The 17,570-nt window shown below is 38.1% G+C and overlaps 1 protein-coding gene across 7 annotated transcripts in view; it reads right to left on the reverse strand.

Moving 5' to 3' along the window:
* The window catches only part of VPS13D (vacuolar protein sorting 13 homolog D), a 111,259-nt gene extending 93,929 nt beyond the window's left edge, over window positions 1-17,330 (reverse strand). For 6 of the 7 annotated variants that reach the window (XR_011324474.1, XM_069782483.1, XM_069782479.1 and 3 more), the window contains exons 1-18: window positions 17,191-17,330; window positions 14,368-14,538; window positions 13,386-13,463; window positions 12,957-13,147; window positions 12,567-12,647; window positions 11,138-11,254; window positions 10,809-10,913; window positions 10,396-10,566; window positions 9,335-9,435; window positions 8,549-8,717; window positions 7,058-7,150; window positions 6,103-6,313; window positions 5,340-5,519; window positions 4,780-4,910; window positions 4,095-4,167; window positions 3,408-3,578; window positions 2,093-2,223; window positions 1,052-1,184 (exon numbers count right to left, since the gene is read on the reverse strand). Coding sequence is in view for 6 of the 7 variants with exons in the window: in XM_069782483.1 (XP_069638584.1) it covers window positions 1,052-1,184; window positions 2,093-2,223; window positions 3,408-3,578; window positions 4,095-4,167; window positions 4,780-4,910; window positions 5,340-5,519; window positions 6,103-6,313; window positions 7,058-7,150; window positions 8,549-8,717; window positions 9,335-9,435; window positions 10,396-10,566; window positions 10,809-10,913; window positions 11,138-11,254; window positions 12,567-12,647; window positions 12,957-13,147; window positions 13,386-13,463; window positions 14,368-14,464 (2,233 nt within the window). In the remaining variant the exon portion in view is untranslated. The remainder of the gene's footprint in view (window positions 1-1,051; window positions 1,185-2,092; window positions 2,224-3,407; window positions 3,579-4,094; window positions 4,168-4,779; window positions 4,911-5,339; window positions 5,520-6,102; window positions 6,314-7,057; window positions 7,151-8,548; window positions 8,718-9,334; window positions 9,436-10,395; window positions 10,567-10,808; window positions 10,914-11,137; window positions 11,255-12,566; window positions 12,648-12,956; window positions 13,148-13,385; window positions 13,464-14,367; window positions 14,539-17,190) is intronic. The other variant, XM_069782480.1, reaches the window with a different exon arrangement.
* Window positions 17,331-17,570: the final 240 nt, after the last annotated feature.

Here is a 17,570-nt window from a genome sequence, read left to right on the forward strand (position 1 = left end):
TTTTCTACTCTACAAAGCCGAAACACTCCCCAAAACTTTCCTGTACTTTTTTTACCATTTTTTTTTAAGCTCAAGCTACTCTAAACAGACCATTGCCTCAATTTCACAGGAAAATACAAATCAATCTTGCATAAACAATTTGTGTTCTTTTTCTAGTTTGCCATAAGGCAGAATTTACTAAAAAGGAAGCTAGTAAAACCTTGCACAGACTGGTTGGTGCTAGAAAAGATTAAATGATTCAAAGACATCCAGAGTACAAACATTGCGCTGTAGACAATTTTGGGCTTGACATCTCAACTTTCCAATGCACCACAAAACAGCTCATCCTACAGCTGTACTTCTTAAAAAAGGAAATGAATACCACATAGATATCTGTTCCAATTTTTTTTAACATATCCTCACACGCCATACAGTTCAGCTAGATTTTAAGTAGGTCTAATTTTATTTACAAGTTCCACTGTACTTTAATTTTAATTTTCCTGCATTGATTTCCTAGTGGAACAGGAAAGAAGCAACGATTTGTTTAAGAACCAATGATCTTGTGATACAAACAAAGGACACCAATTTTCCTTTCACTTTTATTTGGCTAGCTATAGACACATATGCTAAGAACAGAGATCCATGTGACTCCAAAATTGGAGGGCTTCTTCAAAGCATACTTTCACTGGGAGCACTGTCCCAAAAAAGCGTTTGACAGCTAAATCTTATACTACTCTAAGCCAAAATCATATCCATGGTAAAGTGCCTGACACACTAGCTTCACACCTGTTCACAGCCTTCAAGAGGCGCAAGATTCCACAGGGGAGCCTTTAATATAAAAGATAAACCCCAACAAAACAAAAAAAAAACCCCTGCACCCCCCCCCCAATTATTTTTAAACCTGTATATCAATCTTAATTAAAAAATTATTGATAATAGCAGAATTATTATGTGAAACTCTATGCATATATAGGGGAAATAACCTTAAGACATCTCTACTTTCTACACAGACAAAAGAGTTTCTGGGAGAAAGTGGAAAGAAAAGATAAGCTGCAATAATTCTAGATCATACCTTGAGAATTAGTAAGTAATATTCTTCCCAGATCTACAACAACTAACACTGGATCCACAAATTTAAAATCATCAGGAAAGATCACCTGAGGGGCAGAAATATCAAGGCACACGGTCCAGCTTTTGCTGTTTTCCTGGAAGTTAAGAATGAAGATATAATAGCCCGTAAGAAATAGTTTCCCCTCACCTACAAAAAAAGCCATGTCAAACAAATCAATCTAGTTAGCTACTTTTATCAACTGAAGAGCTAACTTTCACAAACTTCAGCCATACTAAAGTTTGGTAGTTTGTTAAACCACAGACTCCCATTACAGTCAATGAAGAGACACTTTCAGTAGATGAAACATCCCATGCTAACATAGATGCAATGAGTCCCTCTCCAGAGGGACTCCCCATCTCGAAGCTGAGGAGAGTGAATCTACCCGCATACCTGAGAAGGCATCTACCTTTTACATGACACTGGATCAGATAAATCCTTGTCAAGGCTATCCATAAATACAACATGCACTAGACTGTTTTATCAAACATCAAACTTTCCAGAACAAGTATTTTTTCATTTCACTGACAACAGTATAAAACAAGTATCTTGCATCAATATAGCTAACTCCAAAGCTAGGGGTTAATGATACTGATACATATACTAATATTACTTGAAAACTGAAGAATGAGCAAAAACCAAATAAATGTGGAACTACTTTTTAATTTAGAAAATAATATTTAAATAAATTACACACAAATTTAGTAAGTTTGATGTAACAGTGCTCCAGTGCACACTGGAGCCAACAAGTTGCCATGAGCTCATCTCAGAACAGAGTCAAGAACAGAAAAATACTATTCTGCCATTAATCACAGCAGGTCTGCACCACAAAAATGGATTGTTTGACAGCAAAAGAAATACTACAATACCACATGTAAAACTCCCCACTTTCTTAAAAAGAACACCACACAAACAAACAACAAAAAAACCCCACTCTTTAGAGCTTCAAGTCCTAAAACACATGGAAAAAAAGCCTACATAAACATTTTGGAGGAAAAAACTTACAATGAAGTCTCCCACTAGTAAACGATCAATAGTTTGCCTGATTTCAGCTTTTGTCTGCATTTTCAGCTTGTTGTATTGTCTTCTGGCAGCTTCAGCCACTCTTGCCTCTAACTCAGATTGATATCCAAAACCTGCACAAGAGATACAAAACTGACTAGGTATAATTTTGTTTATCTATTATTGAATCAGAAAAATAAAAAAAAAAAGAGAAGATCGATTTTAAATTTTGGCTGTAAAATATAGGACAGGAAAACACAGCAATTGAAAGCCATTGGCTGTACCTACACACCAGGCTGCTTCACAGAAAAAAGGAAGCATCTAAGCACAAAACAAATAATCCCACCAAAAAAACCCACTTCCCAAACCTTTTTCTGATTTATTTGACAGACCTTCAACCTGAGTTACTAAATTTGAGGGAGACAGAAAAGGTGGTAAGTATGGCAACAGAAGAAATTCTGACTAAATGTTAAGAAGTTTGCGGAATGTGTAGGCGGTCTTTTTTTGTTTGGTTGGTTTGTTTTAAACTTTACCTCTAACATTTATGGAGTATTCTCACCTTGTGAGAAAAGGTAAGTATCATCCACACCTTTATGTTAGGCAGCTTAAACCTTTTGGTATTTGCCAAAATTAACAGAAAAAGAATTGGTACTTTACGAACATTTTGATGTTCCTTATTCTCACCTCTCATCTCCTCAGATATTGAACTTTTAATAACTAAAACTACAAAGGTAGTCACTTTATAATGTTACAGGCTCAGGTACTAGATACCTAAATCTTGCTGTCCTTAGAAGCTTAGGGAACCAGTATGTTCAATGTATAAAAAACAAGGTACTTCAAGCAGCTGTAACAAAGGTCTGACTTAATTTAACCAACAGAAGAGATACTGCAGGAATTAGAACACAATTTCTCCTCTATTGTTACTCTAGAAAATATTCTGCTTTTAACTGTCCTCTCAAAAAAACTGTTGTTATCCATCAGTTTACAGAACTGATTACAGAAACAGGCATTTTTATTTATGCATTTTAATGTAGGCAGCATGAACATCCACCATGTGGTATAGCAGCAATTTGCAATTTTAAAGTAGAATTTTCAGGAGTCTGCCCAAATGAAATCCCTGATTCAATTAAACAAAGAAACAAACAAACAAAAAATCCAGAAGAGACTCAGAGTATTGCTTAATTTGAATTTAGAGCAGAGATTCTTTGATTAGTGCTTCATATTTCTAAGAATGAAAATAAAAATCAAAGATAAGAAAAGATGTAATACCACCAAAAAAACCCCCAACCCCACCAAAAAAAACACATTAAAGGTTAACCTGAGGTATGAACCCTTCCCTTGTAGAAGAAGTCAGCTACTTTCTTAATGGCTTGTGGATTGTAAATAATATTTAGAGGTCTGGTACTGACTTCCAGGCGTCTCTCAAAATTGCTGTGGATTGGATTTCTTTCGTAAAGCATCTCAAACACTGGGGCATCAGGATCTGCAACTGAATGAAAAATAAGTTACAAAAAGCAACTGTAAAAAAAAAAACCACAAAACAAACAAATGGACAAAAGCAAAAAACAAACCCCAAAGAATTTAATAACTAATTTTAATTGGTAGTACTAGGAAAGTAGTACCTGTTTGAAAATTCTTCAGTAACAGAAAAGCAAGTAATATGATCAACTTCTACAACTGACAATTCAACATGTTTGTACATACAAAAACATTTTCAGAACTGGAGTCCTAATGTTGAACTCCTACCGATTTTTTGCTTTTTTTAAACCAAGACAAAGAGCAAGTCCAACTCCCATTGTCTTGAAATACATTTTCTTCTTACTCGCTTTCTTTAAAGTCAACTTGCATGCACCCTTATGTCTGAACAAAGGTTCTATGATTTTATCATTATTATTTGCAAAAAGCATTTGCATGAATTCAAACTCTAGGCACTCAATTTTGAAATTTCTGGTTTGTAGGAATTCTCATATGCTTGTTATCATCAAACATAAAATGAAATCTTTACCAGTGTTCTGATTAGTCATTTCTGAGGACAAACTCTGGAGCCCAAAGGAAGACACGCAGCCAACCTCTTTTTGCTGATAAGAATTTAAAAGAAAAAGATTGTTTAGATAAAATCAACCAAGCCACCTGATACAAGCATAGAAGTCTTTTCTGTATTAGTCTTATCACCACTTTATATGTGAATTACATGTATAGTCTAAGATTATTATATGCATTTTTTTCTTGATGTAGTCAAACAAGAGAAGGAAGTATGACTAAGAAGCTAACACTATCTACTCATGTAGCAGACAGACTGAAGTCTGAAATGCAGAACAGTACAGAGGTGAAATAAAACCTTACTTGGACCAAAAAGCTTTATGAAAAAGAACAATCACTGATTAAGCAGCAATGCCGATTGTTCCAAAAATAAAATCTTATTCAACAAATTATCTTCTTCCCAACACATATAACTGTAATGTTAAAGTTACAAGCATACAGAGCAAACAATGAAGAGTTCTACGAGTGATGTTTGGAAAGGCAGGGGAAAAGTAAGTTCAACAAGTGGAAATTTTTCTTCAAGACTTTTGTGTTCTCTTCCTGGGCTAAGACACAAACCAAGAAAAACATGTGTTGAGTTTTGGAACACAACTATTTTCATACACACTATGCATCGTACATAGTTACTTAAAGAGTGCTTTTTCACTTACAGGATTCGGGAAAACAAGAACAGGAAATATGGTCCCTTCTGTTGCCAAATCCCTCAGAAAAAGACCACCAAGCTGAACTTTGAGAAGGGAAGAATTTCTGCGAGGAAGGGATTCTGCTAGGATCTTTACACCTGGAATATAAGTACATAAAATACTTTTCTTTTAGTACACAGCACAGGTTTTATCTAAATTTTATAGATAACAAGTACCATCCAAACAAGTCTTTTGGAAGTGCTTGTGTATATTTATTTCTAATAAAAAAATTAAACACAGAAATTTGGAACACATTACAATGATTGTGAAGCACGTATTTCTACAGTTGTCCTCCTTTCACACATAACAATGCCTGAAATTAGATTTCTGTGTTGAAATCACTCACAACATCTGAAAAGAGAAACTTATTTTCACTTGATGTATCAATTTCCACACGCTGTTTTCATATTTTCATTTTGAACTTTGTTTCAGTATAGTAATTTGAAGAATTAAAAACAAAAATCAAAGGTCTGAAGGTGGACAAAGCTCTGGTCTTTTTGGGGAAAGAACAGAAATTAACATAATACCTGAAAACTCCAGCTGCATAAAAGCAGTCTCCTCAGCATGCACCACCTTCTTCTCCTTATGCAACAGAGTGAAAGAGCCACCCTGCAACTGTAGATTTAACTTAGCAAAAACATGATCTCTCTTTGTAAAGGTATTCATGCTAGAAGCATCTGCAGCAGGATCAAAAAATTCATCTGCACCTAATTAAAAAAACCAAAACCACAAACCAATGCATTAAATAAGTCAAGTTTCTGGAAGGCTACTGAAGAACAAAAAAGTTTCTCTGAATTTAAAAATAAAGATTTCCCCAGCTCTAGGGAAGAAAAATAGAAACAGAAAATAAAGCAGAGATACCTTCTTCCTTAACAAAACTGAATATTCCGTAGAACTCTTCTAGCTCAATTAAGGTAATGCAACCCAAAATTTACAAAGACCCCCAACAACTCAGTACTGTTAATGTTATACCCAGCCACAGCATGCCACATGACCATCACCCACCTGAACAGAAAAAGTCCCAAAGCTCTTTGCCATAAATATGTACAATAGAGGAAGCAACTCTATTCCATATATTGTTTTAGAAATGAGCGGGTATACCAGGTATTGAGATTTTTTAACAGGTTATTAAGCTTTAGACAGGCTCTGCTGCCTAGGTACATCAGCGGACACAGGTAATCTTTTAACAGTGGAGAACCAAAGACTTGTTCCTGTTCACCTTTACCAGGTATCTAACTATGGTAGCATTAACAGCCTTAAAAAGAAACAGAAAACCCTGTATTTCTGTACCTAGTATGTCTTCTGGATTCCACTGTTCCTTTGGGTCTGGCAGCAGCCCTTCAAAAGGTTCACCTTCATATGTTTGCTGAGCATATCCATACCAACCTCCCCAACCAGGAAACCAAGACTGAAGATACTGCAGCATTCCAGTGCTACTGGCATGGGCAGATTCTGCTGTAGGGGAACCTCCAGGGGAATCGGGCAGTGGCTCTTTAACACTCTATGTTTGAACATTGAAGACGTACACATTACCGCTGGTTAAGTGAAAGAATATCACAAGTGTACAAAAACCATCACAATAAGAATACAATTCCATCTAGTATTTACTCAGCACTCTTCAGTATACCAGCAGTGATATTTTTAGCCAATAATTAGCCTATTAGGAGAGCAGCAGCAAAGAAATACAAACGTATCATCAGTTACCTGCTGCATATTCATATATGAATGAAGCCATATGGCATTATTTAAATCCTGGTCTAGAAACACTAAACCAAATAAGAAGTCATTTGACAGCGTAAAACACAACTCTAAATTTTAGCAACTGTATTTGAAAGAGAGACGACATTGTACTGTTACAGAGATTAGTTCACATTTTACGAAGTGTGCTCAGAAAGCCATTTACATGAGGCTCACTTCTGCCATATATTTATTCTGGGAAGATACTCATTATAGGTCCTTATTTCCACTCTCTGTTTTTAAGATGAAGAGTACTTGCCCTAGGAATTCTGGCAAGGATACTATTGAGGAAGATCATCATATGACTAGGCAAAAGATTTCACTGTGCAAGTGTCACAACAGTAAAAACTGCAGGAACTGAGCACTGTTTTGCAATTTTAGCATTAATGCCACACTTCTAAATGAAAGCAAATACATGCCAACAGTCTCCAGCAGAACAGAACACAATACCTTAGAATAATTCACTTAAAGATTCCATATATTACCCTGTACGCAGAACGTTCCTCACCTCAGCTAAGTCATGAAATTTATCATGAACTATCTCATATAGTATCTTCAACTCTTCGTAAGTTTGCTCATCCTCAATACGATGCATTTCTGCCTGAAAAGACAAAAAAGGTTAAGTAACTGCACTAAAAGAATATAGCATCTTGTTCACAAACATGTCAAGCATCTTTGCACTGAGTAAGTTAGAGATTCATAGAGAAAACTAACATGGCATTAATGATAGTATCCAAGTGCCTAAGCATATGAAAATAACCAGAAGTCACGTAGGCAACCATAACACTGACATTCCCCTGTATTACAAACAAAGTTTATATGCATTGTAAAATACATTATTTTAATACTTTTTATGGTAAAAATTCCTTGCTCAACTATATCCTCCCATCATGCATCAGCAGCAAAGTTTGCAGCACAAAATTTAAGCCATGGAAAATAACCTCATTTAACAGAATGCCTAGCTTAGCCAGGAGCAAACAAAGCTTCTGTCTGGAGTAAAGAAGGTAGAGGAAATGAACTGCATAAATTAGGACAATGTAGTATTCGTATTCAGTTACTTAGACATGTCGTTGTCTTTGTACTCATTAAGACATTATTTGTGGAAGCCTATGATTCACCCAAGTCTAAAAAATGTATCATGGAACAAGAAAGCAGAAGACATTTTTCTAGTTCACTGGCATTGCCCTTGTTACATTTCACAGCTCTGCTGAATACAACACAAGCTGTATGACAGTAAGTCTCCCGCTTTACCAGGTACTATAAAATTTCCAGTACATTGACCTACTCTTACAGTTCATGTCTATATGACACAAGTGAGGATTACATACAAGTTAAAGTATCAATAGAATCACACCTGTAATTAATACAGGTGAGGTACATGGTGCTCTGAACTGTTCTAACAAAAAGTCCCAAAACACTTGAAGATAAAAAGCAGCTAATTATAGTTCACAGGATTTTTTCTTTCTGAAGTAGGACACAGATTCATTATTCCTTCTAAATTCATCCTAAAATCAACTGTGGAAAAACAAAACCAAAAAACCAACAAAGTACCCCCAAACACACTGTCAACTAGCCACAATTTTTCTCACTTATCTACCCACCCATATGGGTGACCTGACACACTTCTGATATTTAAATACTTTCTGAGTCTATAGAGAACACGAGTTAAGAAAGATGTCACAGACTGACATGAGCATTCTACGAGAGTTAATGCTATTTTTGGTGAAAACCAGTTACAGCTCAAAAAAAAAAAAAAAAAAAAAAGGACAGCTTTTTGCACAGCAAAACACAAGGACCCTGCCGCACACACACCTCCCACAACCCCAGGCTTCAAGCATTAAAAACTCAGTTGTGGTCAAAAGACAGTCTGTTCAGTGAAAACAGCCTGCAGTAAAACTAAAGATGTTTCTAAACTGGAACAGATTTTAAATTTGAGAAGATGAAACAAATCAAATATAAGATGATTAATCAACACTGTAGAAAACTCAAATCTAAATACCTGCTCTGCAGTAGACAGTGGTTCCCCCTTCAACTTGCTATAATACATGTCAGTGTAAGACACTGCATCTTGGGCTCGATGTAATGCGAACTCCCAGGTAGAACGTTGTCTCTGCTCCCTGATCTCCGAAAGATTAGCATTCAAAGCAAAGATCCACCATTCTCGGCAGCTGAAACATTTTTAAATTACTGTGTTACCAGTATTTAAAAAAAAAACAGAAATGCCTATCAAACTGGTGAATGGTCCAAGAGGTTCAGTGAAAAAACAGAGGGCAACTGGTCAGAAAAAACATCAGTATTAGAGACAGCATACATTGGCTAGTTCTACAAATTGTGCAGAACAGTGCCCTGCAAAGTCCCCACCACTTCAGTGGGATTTATTACAGCTGTTATATCAGGCATAGACAACAAAATGCGGAGTTACGTAGACCCCTAGTCTGAACTGACACCATCTTTCTTATTTATCAATAAAAGAAACTTAATAGGAGCTTTTTCCACAAAGAAAAATTCAGACCACCACAGTGTGTGCATGGGAGTAGAACCTCCAACTTAATTTCAGTTCTTGGAAGCTGTGAAAGAAGGATTTAAAACCTCGGGTAAGAATAATTTTAAGTTTGAATTACATCTGAACATTTAAAACTGATTTATGAGGTAGGGGAACAAAACATGAAAACTGAAACTCTAATATATGATTATTATCTACCTTTTTATATTTGTCTTCATTCTAGTCTCCCTAGTATAGTTTTTAATACCATATTAACACCACCACATATGTAGATCTACTTACTTCTCTGTTACTGTAACCTTTGGTCTCCACTTCCTGAATTTAAGCTGTCGTTCCTTTCTAGCCAGTTCCTTTAAAAATCCCATGATCTGCTGATACTGCATCTTTTAGTAAAACAATACACAGATCAATTAGGCAATATCAGAGTGCTTTCCAAAGCAAAGGGGAGGAAAAACAAACAAAAAACCCAACCACAGGCTTAGTTTATCTGCATCAATGGCCTGCATATGGCTTCAGAGTTAAGATTAATGTTAATCATAATTTGCTTCTCTAGTATCACAGATCTCCCAGTAGCTAGTAGTTACTGTGTGACATTCAATTTACAGACTTCTTTATTTACAAACACACAGAATGAAATCTCCTTCCATGTCAGATTATTGACCTAAAATCAGCTGCTATCGTACATTCTATAGACTAAAAAAAACCCCATACGCATCCCTCCTATTACTCTAATAAACAAACAAGAATGTAATTTTTTTGCAATAATCACTTGCAGCAAAATAATTAAATAATTTGGAATGCTTGGTTTTAAACAACTTCTTTAGTATATCCCTTTCAGTTGCCTTTAAAACTAAATCTTTAATGAAGTATTAATTTTATGCTACAATAATTGGTATTTAAGCTGTTACAAACACTACCAGTTTTATGACCTCTACAGGTATTTCGCTGTTTGAATCAGCAACTGTTTTCTTAGAGATAGATAATTCAAGATGTCATTTTACCAGCAGAATCTTCAGAAGCACTGACATACAAACAACAGTTGCAGCACGTGGGAAGGAAAAAATACACTCTATGTCAAACTACCAATTTGAATCTGTAGACATTGAGATAACCAAAACATAAAGTAGTACCTTCTTTGATCAGTCATTTTGTTCGAAACTGACCATAAAGCAGCACACAATATGGCATACAGATACCAAAGCAATCTTGAACACTAACTAGTTTGGACACCCAACACAGCCTAACATAGTTCATAGCACAGAGCTCATGATGGCCTCATTTAGCCCGCTTCTCAACAGTCTGTTTCAGACACTGAGAGTTAAATGAAGATGGTTGGTATTTACCTGTGAAAGTTTCAAGGGTATAGTCTCAAGCTGGATGTCACACTCAAGCCGCGGAGTCTGGCGTGATCTTAAAGGCTCCTTAGAACAATTTCTCTTAAGAAGAGCAGAAGTGCATACAGGTTCCATGATGTAATTATGATCACGACTTTCCATACTCTTATCCATTGCTTCCTGTGGGTTACAAGCAAACTTATAAGAAATGAGCGTACAATACTTATTAGGATGCACTGGTTTCACATACTAGAATACAATTTATTAGCATGCCAGTCCATTAAAAAAAACAACTTAACCATAAACTTCTGTTGCTCTTAAAAGCCAAGATCCAATAATTTCTAAGTCAATTAGGTCTGCAATATAGAAAGGAGACTAACAACAACAACGTCTCTTTCATATGCAAAATCTCTCTCTTGTACCTGTAGCTGACCAGGAGGCAGGTCACCCAATAATGTGCAGTTAGTATCCCAATAAATGCTGAAGTCAGCAACATCCAACTGTTTTTTCCGCATCAGCTTCTCTACCTGAAGTAGAAAAAGTGGAATAAAGTCAAGATCACACAACATGTGCCATGCAGTTTTTAGTTCTACATACTCAATAAACAATATGAAATGCCTGGAATCAATTTATTACAATAACGAGAAGATTATTAAAATGCCATATGTTTTACTAAATATTTACTAGCACCCATAAAATACAGCATCATATCTTAGCTGCCATGAGTTCTTGTACAAAAAGTTATACTTACTGGTTCAAATACCGCATTTTGCATTGATACATTTTTGATGCATATGCCAAACGCAAATGGCTGCAAAGGATTTGTGACACCATCTTCAAATCTCAAATGGACATCCTGAATTTTTAACTAGACAGAAAAAAAAACATTACTAGAGACAACTATATTAGAGTGGACAGCAGTACTAATCATTAATACTGAAGCAATTTAATATTTAATTTCTGCAATTCTCTAACAAATTTCTGGTAGTTCTTTAGATCTCATAGAAATCCTATTCCTCACTTCTGATTTTGTACTCTCTGGTTCTATCTTCTTCTCAGATACCACTAGTCCCTGCCCTTCTCCCCAAAATCAAGTAGTCACTTTTACAAGACAGCATACTTTATTTTGCTACCCTACTATTATTCTCCATTTTAAAGGCAAATGTGCGGTTGCCAACCAAAGACTCCAATTTGTTTTATGCACTAGAATCATCAGCATTGGCCAGAATGACAAACGAATAACAATACGAGGTGACCCAAACTAATTTTGCATTGGTAAAACCTTTCAGAGCACCAAGTTACTGTCGCTTCTCAGAGAATGTAGAGTCCAGGACTGATGAAAGTATAGATACTCTTGCCTTCAGCTCCTGCATCAAATACATTCTTCTCAAACATATCAGGAAAAGCAAGCAGTCTGAGGTGTCTTGCTTCTGAATTGTCTCTATTGAGTTGAAACGCAACCAAATAATACAGTCACACAAGGAAAAAAGAAGGATAGTCCTTTCATGGAGGTGAGCAGACAAACTTTAGCAATGAATATGTAGAAAGCTTCTGGTTCTTAAAGACAAATGATTAATGATGTAAATGTTGCTAAAATGTCATTAACTACATTAGGACTTCCAAAGAGGAAAAGCAACTGAGCACAACAGCCATATTTTTGAGTCATTTTGAAACTTAGGACACACATGGTAGATTTTTAGTAATAGCAGAAAAAGAATAAAGAACTTGAGAGATGACACGCAGTCAAATAATCAAAGTCATAGATCAGCAGAAACTCTGACTTTTTTGTTTACAAATTGTCTTTTTATCAAAACAAATCATGCTCTTCTGCTTCATCAACAATTCAGTATTTTGCTGGGTTTATAACTAAAAATTAAAATGCGAGCAAAAACCATCAGATTTCATGCAAATACATTATTCACCTACTGTTACAAACCAAAAAAAAATGATGTTTTCCCCTTGGTAAAAGCAGGATGGAGGGTTTTTCCTTTCTAGAAGTCCCCATCAGGACTAGTTTAAGACTGAAGTTATGAAGGTTCCATCTGAAAAGGGACTGCCCTCTGCCAAACATCTAGCTTTGATTTACGTTATTTCTTCTCTGAGGACTACATAATGTGAAGCACAGTGGGCACAGGTTAATTCTTAATAAGTGGGAAAAGCTCTACAATGCAAACACTTACTTCAATGTTTTCTACAATTCTTGTGACTACAGATGCAGTAACCGAGTACCAGTAAGATTCCCCTTTCTGTTGTCGTTCTTTCTAAAAGAGAAAACAGGGACAAGCATTAACCACCACTGTAACAACTGGTCAGGAAACAATGTACCTTGTTACACTGCAATTACTGTGAACAGAGAGAAAGAGAAAGTAAACCCATTTCAGTGTCTCCAATATATGGGGGGGACACAGCATGATGGGGGTGGGGTAGCACAGAAATTGCACTACGTTAGCATGTATGAATCAAATTCTAACTTAGTTTCTTATGCATTTGTTCTCCTACTTGCTAGGAGATGTAAATGCAATCCAGCTACCGTAGTGGTTTCTTCACCATGACAGACGAGCGTGACTCACTTTCCATTTTTCTTCAAGTGCTAGAAGAAGGGCTTTCTTGTGTTCTCTTTCTTGAGACTTCTCCCTTTCCTCATCAAAATCTTCTTTTTTTTCTGGTGCACCAATTAAGTGTAGCTTTGAGACAGATATCACCCATGGATCCACATGTGGGCGATAAAAAGGTATCTGTAGTGTTATTTTGCCAATAAAACCTAAATATACAAAACAGAGATGCTATCAGATTCCTGTGTAAACATACTTTATCATCCTTAGAAAACATAAAAGAAAAAGTGGTGTAAGAAACAAAGACGCTCAAATAGAATTGGATTACCTGAAAACCAGGTTACCTCATTTCTTCAAGCCTCTGACTCATGGGTAAAGGTTCTTCTAAAATATGCAATACTTCCTGTTTATACATATTTGTCCTGCACACACAAGCAAAATACAAACCTGCCTTTACTTCAAATGGTAATTCCAGTTCCTTCAAGGCATCTTTCTTTAGTGGCAAGTTTTCCAATTCAACAGCACCTATACAAAGCAGAAAAAGAGACAAGTCTGTTAAACAAAATTATGTTAACGAACGCTAACTTGAACATTATAAGCCTCAAAGGACCAGCACCATGTTTCAAAGAAAAAAAAAAATCAAATAGGATTTCATGAGAACAGCCAACCTACCGCTTCAAGCTGTGTTACAATTGCAGTGGTTATTTAACATACTTGTTAATTTTCCAATGACATATGCTCAAACTATTTGATGAGGTAATCTAGAAGCAATCTTCTGCAGGTTTTAGATCTGAACTTTCTTGTAACCAAGGAGAAAGCTTCTACTCCTTGTCTTTTCAAAAGAGATACTTCGAGTATTTTCTCAATATTACAACAAGCACGCACAGAAAAGCTTTGAAGTGTTATAAAATATTGTCTCCAAAAATAGCAAATAGCAGCAAAAGGTAAATTAGAAAGCATTGATCTGAGGACTCTGTAAAATTATAAGACTCATGAACACAACGTGACATAAACCAGAAGTCTTAATTACAGGGGAGTAACTACTAGCACCAAAACTTAAGAGGTAAATACTACAGAACACTTCCTGCCATAGTCCCTCAACAGAAAAGTTACTGAACAGTATCAAGAAAAATGACACTCAAATATTATATAAATTAAACATGCTGATAAGATATGCTAAGCACACTTTTGAAAGTTTCATATAAATTGGTTTAACAGTGTTGATAAAAAGCAACAAAGATAGGAACACAAGAGAATTTACTATTCACTGTAAAGTGCCAGCACAAAACTCTATGTTAAAATGGTTTGTATAAACATTAAACACGATATTGTTTCTATTCCACCTTCCAGTTGTTACAAAAACATAACACTTTTGGTTTTTTTAAAATCACAGTACGAAAACACTACAGAAAATACCACAAAGCCTCACCCTTTAGAAGAGCAACTGAAAGTTGGTCTGTGTTCAGGTTATTGACATATTTGCCCAAATAGGTGTTGAGGACCCAGGCTACCAATCCTTCCAACATGACTGTCCTAGAAGAGGGCAACTAATGTTTTTCTGTCATTTTCTGGATTTCTGTTCCATAATTACAGTCTCACTCTGAAAGAAAAAACATGAAGAGAATTATTATCTGAAATACACACTCTCAGCAGAGCTGACACACTGCTATCACTGTAATCCATCTAAAAAGCAGTAAAAACACTAAGCTTGATTTCTACCTTAAAAAATGCTTTCTGCTATACCATTTAAGCCTCAAATCAGAGTTTCATATAGATCTTTGATTAGAGACCACTCCCATTTGCAAATTAAGTTCATCTTTCCATCTTTTTTCTAATCAAAACACCACATTCTGTTGCAATAATCAGCAAGGTCTATCTACAATCCTCTTCCAGAAAAGGGAAGACTAAAATTCCATGTTGACTGAAGCCGTTTTGCACTGGCCTCCTCAACTTCTGCTGGCAGTATTTTCTTCAAGCTGCCAGCATTCTGGTTTTGGAAGCCTGGTCTGAAGTGACAGCCCAGAGTCTTCAACTGTATTTCTGTAGAATTCTTACATAACATCTGTGAAACAACTCACACTACCCAAATCCCTTTTTTAGGAAGAGTGTATGTGTGGGAAGTAATAAGATACAAGCCCCATAAATAGCTCATCAACAGTTACTCTAATAGGTTTTCAAAGAGATAGCACAGATTACTGCATCAAGGAGGGAACAAAAGCTACATTAGAGAAGCAACACTGGTCATACATGTAAGCGCTTCCCTTCATACTCTTCTCCAGCCATTTCTGTTTCAACTTATGTGGTAATCAGACTATCAAAACCCCTAAGTCCCTGTTCAAGTTTTTAACCAGTGAATTGCAAAACCACTATTAGCTTCTGCAAGGGCAAGATCAAGCATGTCATTACAGTAAGGAAAAAAAGCACACAGGTCATATCTTGCGGGTAGAACGCAGCAAATGTATTAGTTCTGTGTTTAGAAAAGTCTCCCAATCCCACATACCTCCCCAAACCAGTGTACGTAAGATTGAGTTCTACAGAGCAGAAAAGCAAGATACGTCAGACTTATTTACAGCTGGCAATAGAAGAAAAAAAATGAAAAAATTACTTCAAGAGTTACCTTTTAAATTTTATATTAAGATTCAGTGTTTTCCCCTAATTAGGTTTGGTTGATTTTAGGCATCCACATTTAAGCCTTTATTTCTTTTAAAAAAAGCCAGTGAAAACATTTAACTAATACAGTTAAATAAAATAACCAGAATTAAGCAAATAAGGAAAGGCTTCTTCTAAAGGCTGAACAGTGAAACTAAGCTGTCATGCAGAATGAAACACAATCATAAACAACACAGGGAAATTACATGCGAATAAAGCATATCTTCACGTTAAACACATTGAACATTTTTATCTTTGTAAAATTTCTCAACGTTTTTCAAAAACAATAGTAGTACTTCACATAATAAAGACCAAGCATTCGTACAAATGGGGCTGCCACCACCTTATATTATATATATATATATTATATATAACATATATTATAGGTTTTTATTCTAGTAAAATTGTTAAGAAAGGCAGACTTCAAACAAAAGCAAATACAGTAATTCTTGTCATGTTACCCTGAAAAAAAAGTAAATTAAAGAAAGAAATCTACAGCTGTCAGAAACCAAATCAGAGGAGAGATCTTGAGGAAACATTCAGAAGCACAGAACAGGTTAGCAGCCCAGTGACTGAAAACCTCCAGCGCATGAACAATTCCATGCCTGAAGTCATCATAAGAACTGTAAATAAAGTAAATCACCTCTTTAACCTAAACTTGTGGAACGTAAATAACTGTTTTAGGAATCTTTCAAATGTTTTAAAGCTTTCACATTTGTAACTTTCTAGTCCGCTGCCGTGCCACTGGAAAGAAAAACAAGACACTCCTTTTCCATGGCAGTTTTTATTTCCTTAACGTACACAGTGAAAAAGGAACAGTAAGCACTTATCAGGATGAGAACCGCAGCCCACAGCCCAAACCGGGACCTCGCTCAAAGCTGGCTCACTTTTTCTGGAAAAAGATGCAATTTTTCCAACAGGGAGGACGAGGCAGGCCCTGAAGAGCGGTGCCAGAGGCAGCTCGAAAGCTGCGCGGCAAGGAGGGAAGCGACCTGCGATGATGTTGCCTGCCCGTGCAAGGCGGAGGGGGGGCATTTCACTCAGCGCCCGCTTACACAAAAAAAGGGCGGGGAGAAGCCTTCAGGACACTCTCCCTCCTCTCCCTCCACGCGAGCAAACATATCGCGCGGAGGAGGAGGAGACAGGCAAGCGAGGAGACCTGTTGGCACGCAACGCGTGTCGGAGACGAAGCGAAAGGTCACCTTGCCCGGAGCCGGCCGCAGAGAACCCGGAGGAAGCCACGGAGAGGCCGGGGGCAAACGGCGGGCGCCAGGTGGGGCGGGCGGCTGAGGGGCACCCTCGAGGCCCGGCCGCGAGGCTGAGGGCGGAGCCCCCACGCGGGGAGTGTGGGGGGGACGCGCTCCCCTCCGCGGCCCCGGCCCCGAGGCGTAGGGACAAGGGACTGCGCGGCTGCCCGTCGCCCCCCTCCGGGGGCAGGGGCGGCGGGGCGGAGCCCCGCGAGGGGCGTGAGGCAGGGAGGGGCCCCTCGGGGCCGGGCCCGCGCCATGCAGCCGCGGTCGAGTTCGGAGCGCAGGCCGACGCAGGAGGAAAGGACGACCGGAGCCCGAGCGCCGCCCCGCGCCCCCAGCCCGCTGGTACCCACCTGGGCTCCCGGCGGCGGCCGCCTCCTCGGTGGTGCGCGGGGTCGGCGGGCCGCACGCCAATCGATCCCGAGCCAACCGACGGAGGGACGCCTGGGTAGGGGAACGCCGAGCTATCGATGTGCGCCTCCCTCGCCTCTTCGAGGCGGAGGCGGGCCGGGGCGGCGCCATGCCGCTCTCGCCCCGCCCCGGAGCGCGGGGCTGAGGGGGGGCGGACGTCCCGCCGGGGGCTGCGTCACTGGAGCCCGGGCCGGGATCCTCGCGGGGGTGGAGGGGGGCCCTGACAGCCGCCGTGGCGTCGAGTCAGTGGCTGTAAGCACAGCTTTTTGGCTTGTAAAAGCGTCAAAGGCCGGTTTGCCCATGCTGGAGGCCAAGACGATGA

Source organism: Haliaeetus albicilla, chromosome 4 (assembly GCF_947461875.1).
Source record: "Haliaeetus albicilla chromosome 4, bHalAlb1.1, whole genome shotgun sequence".
Classification (NCBI taxonomy): domain Eukaryota; kingdom Metazoa; phylum Chordata; class Aves; order Accipitriformes; family Accipitridae; genus Haliaeetus; species Haliaeetus albicilla.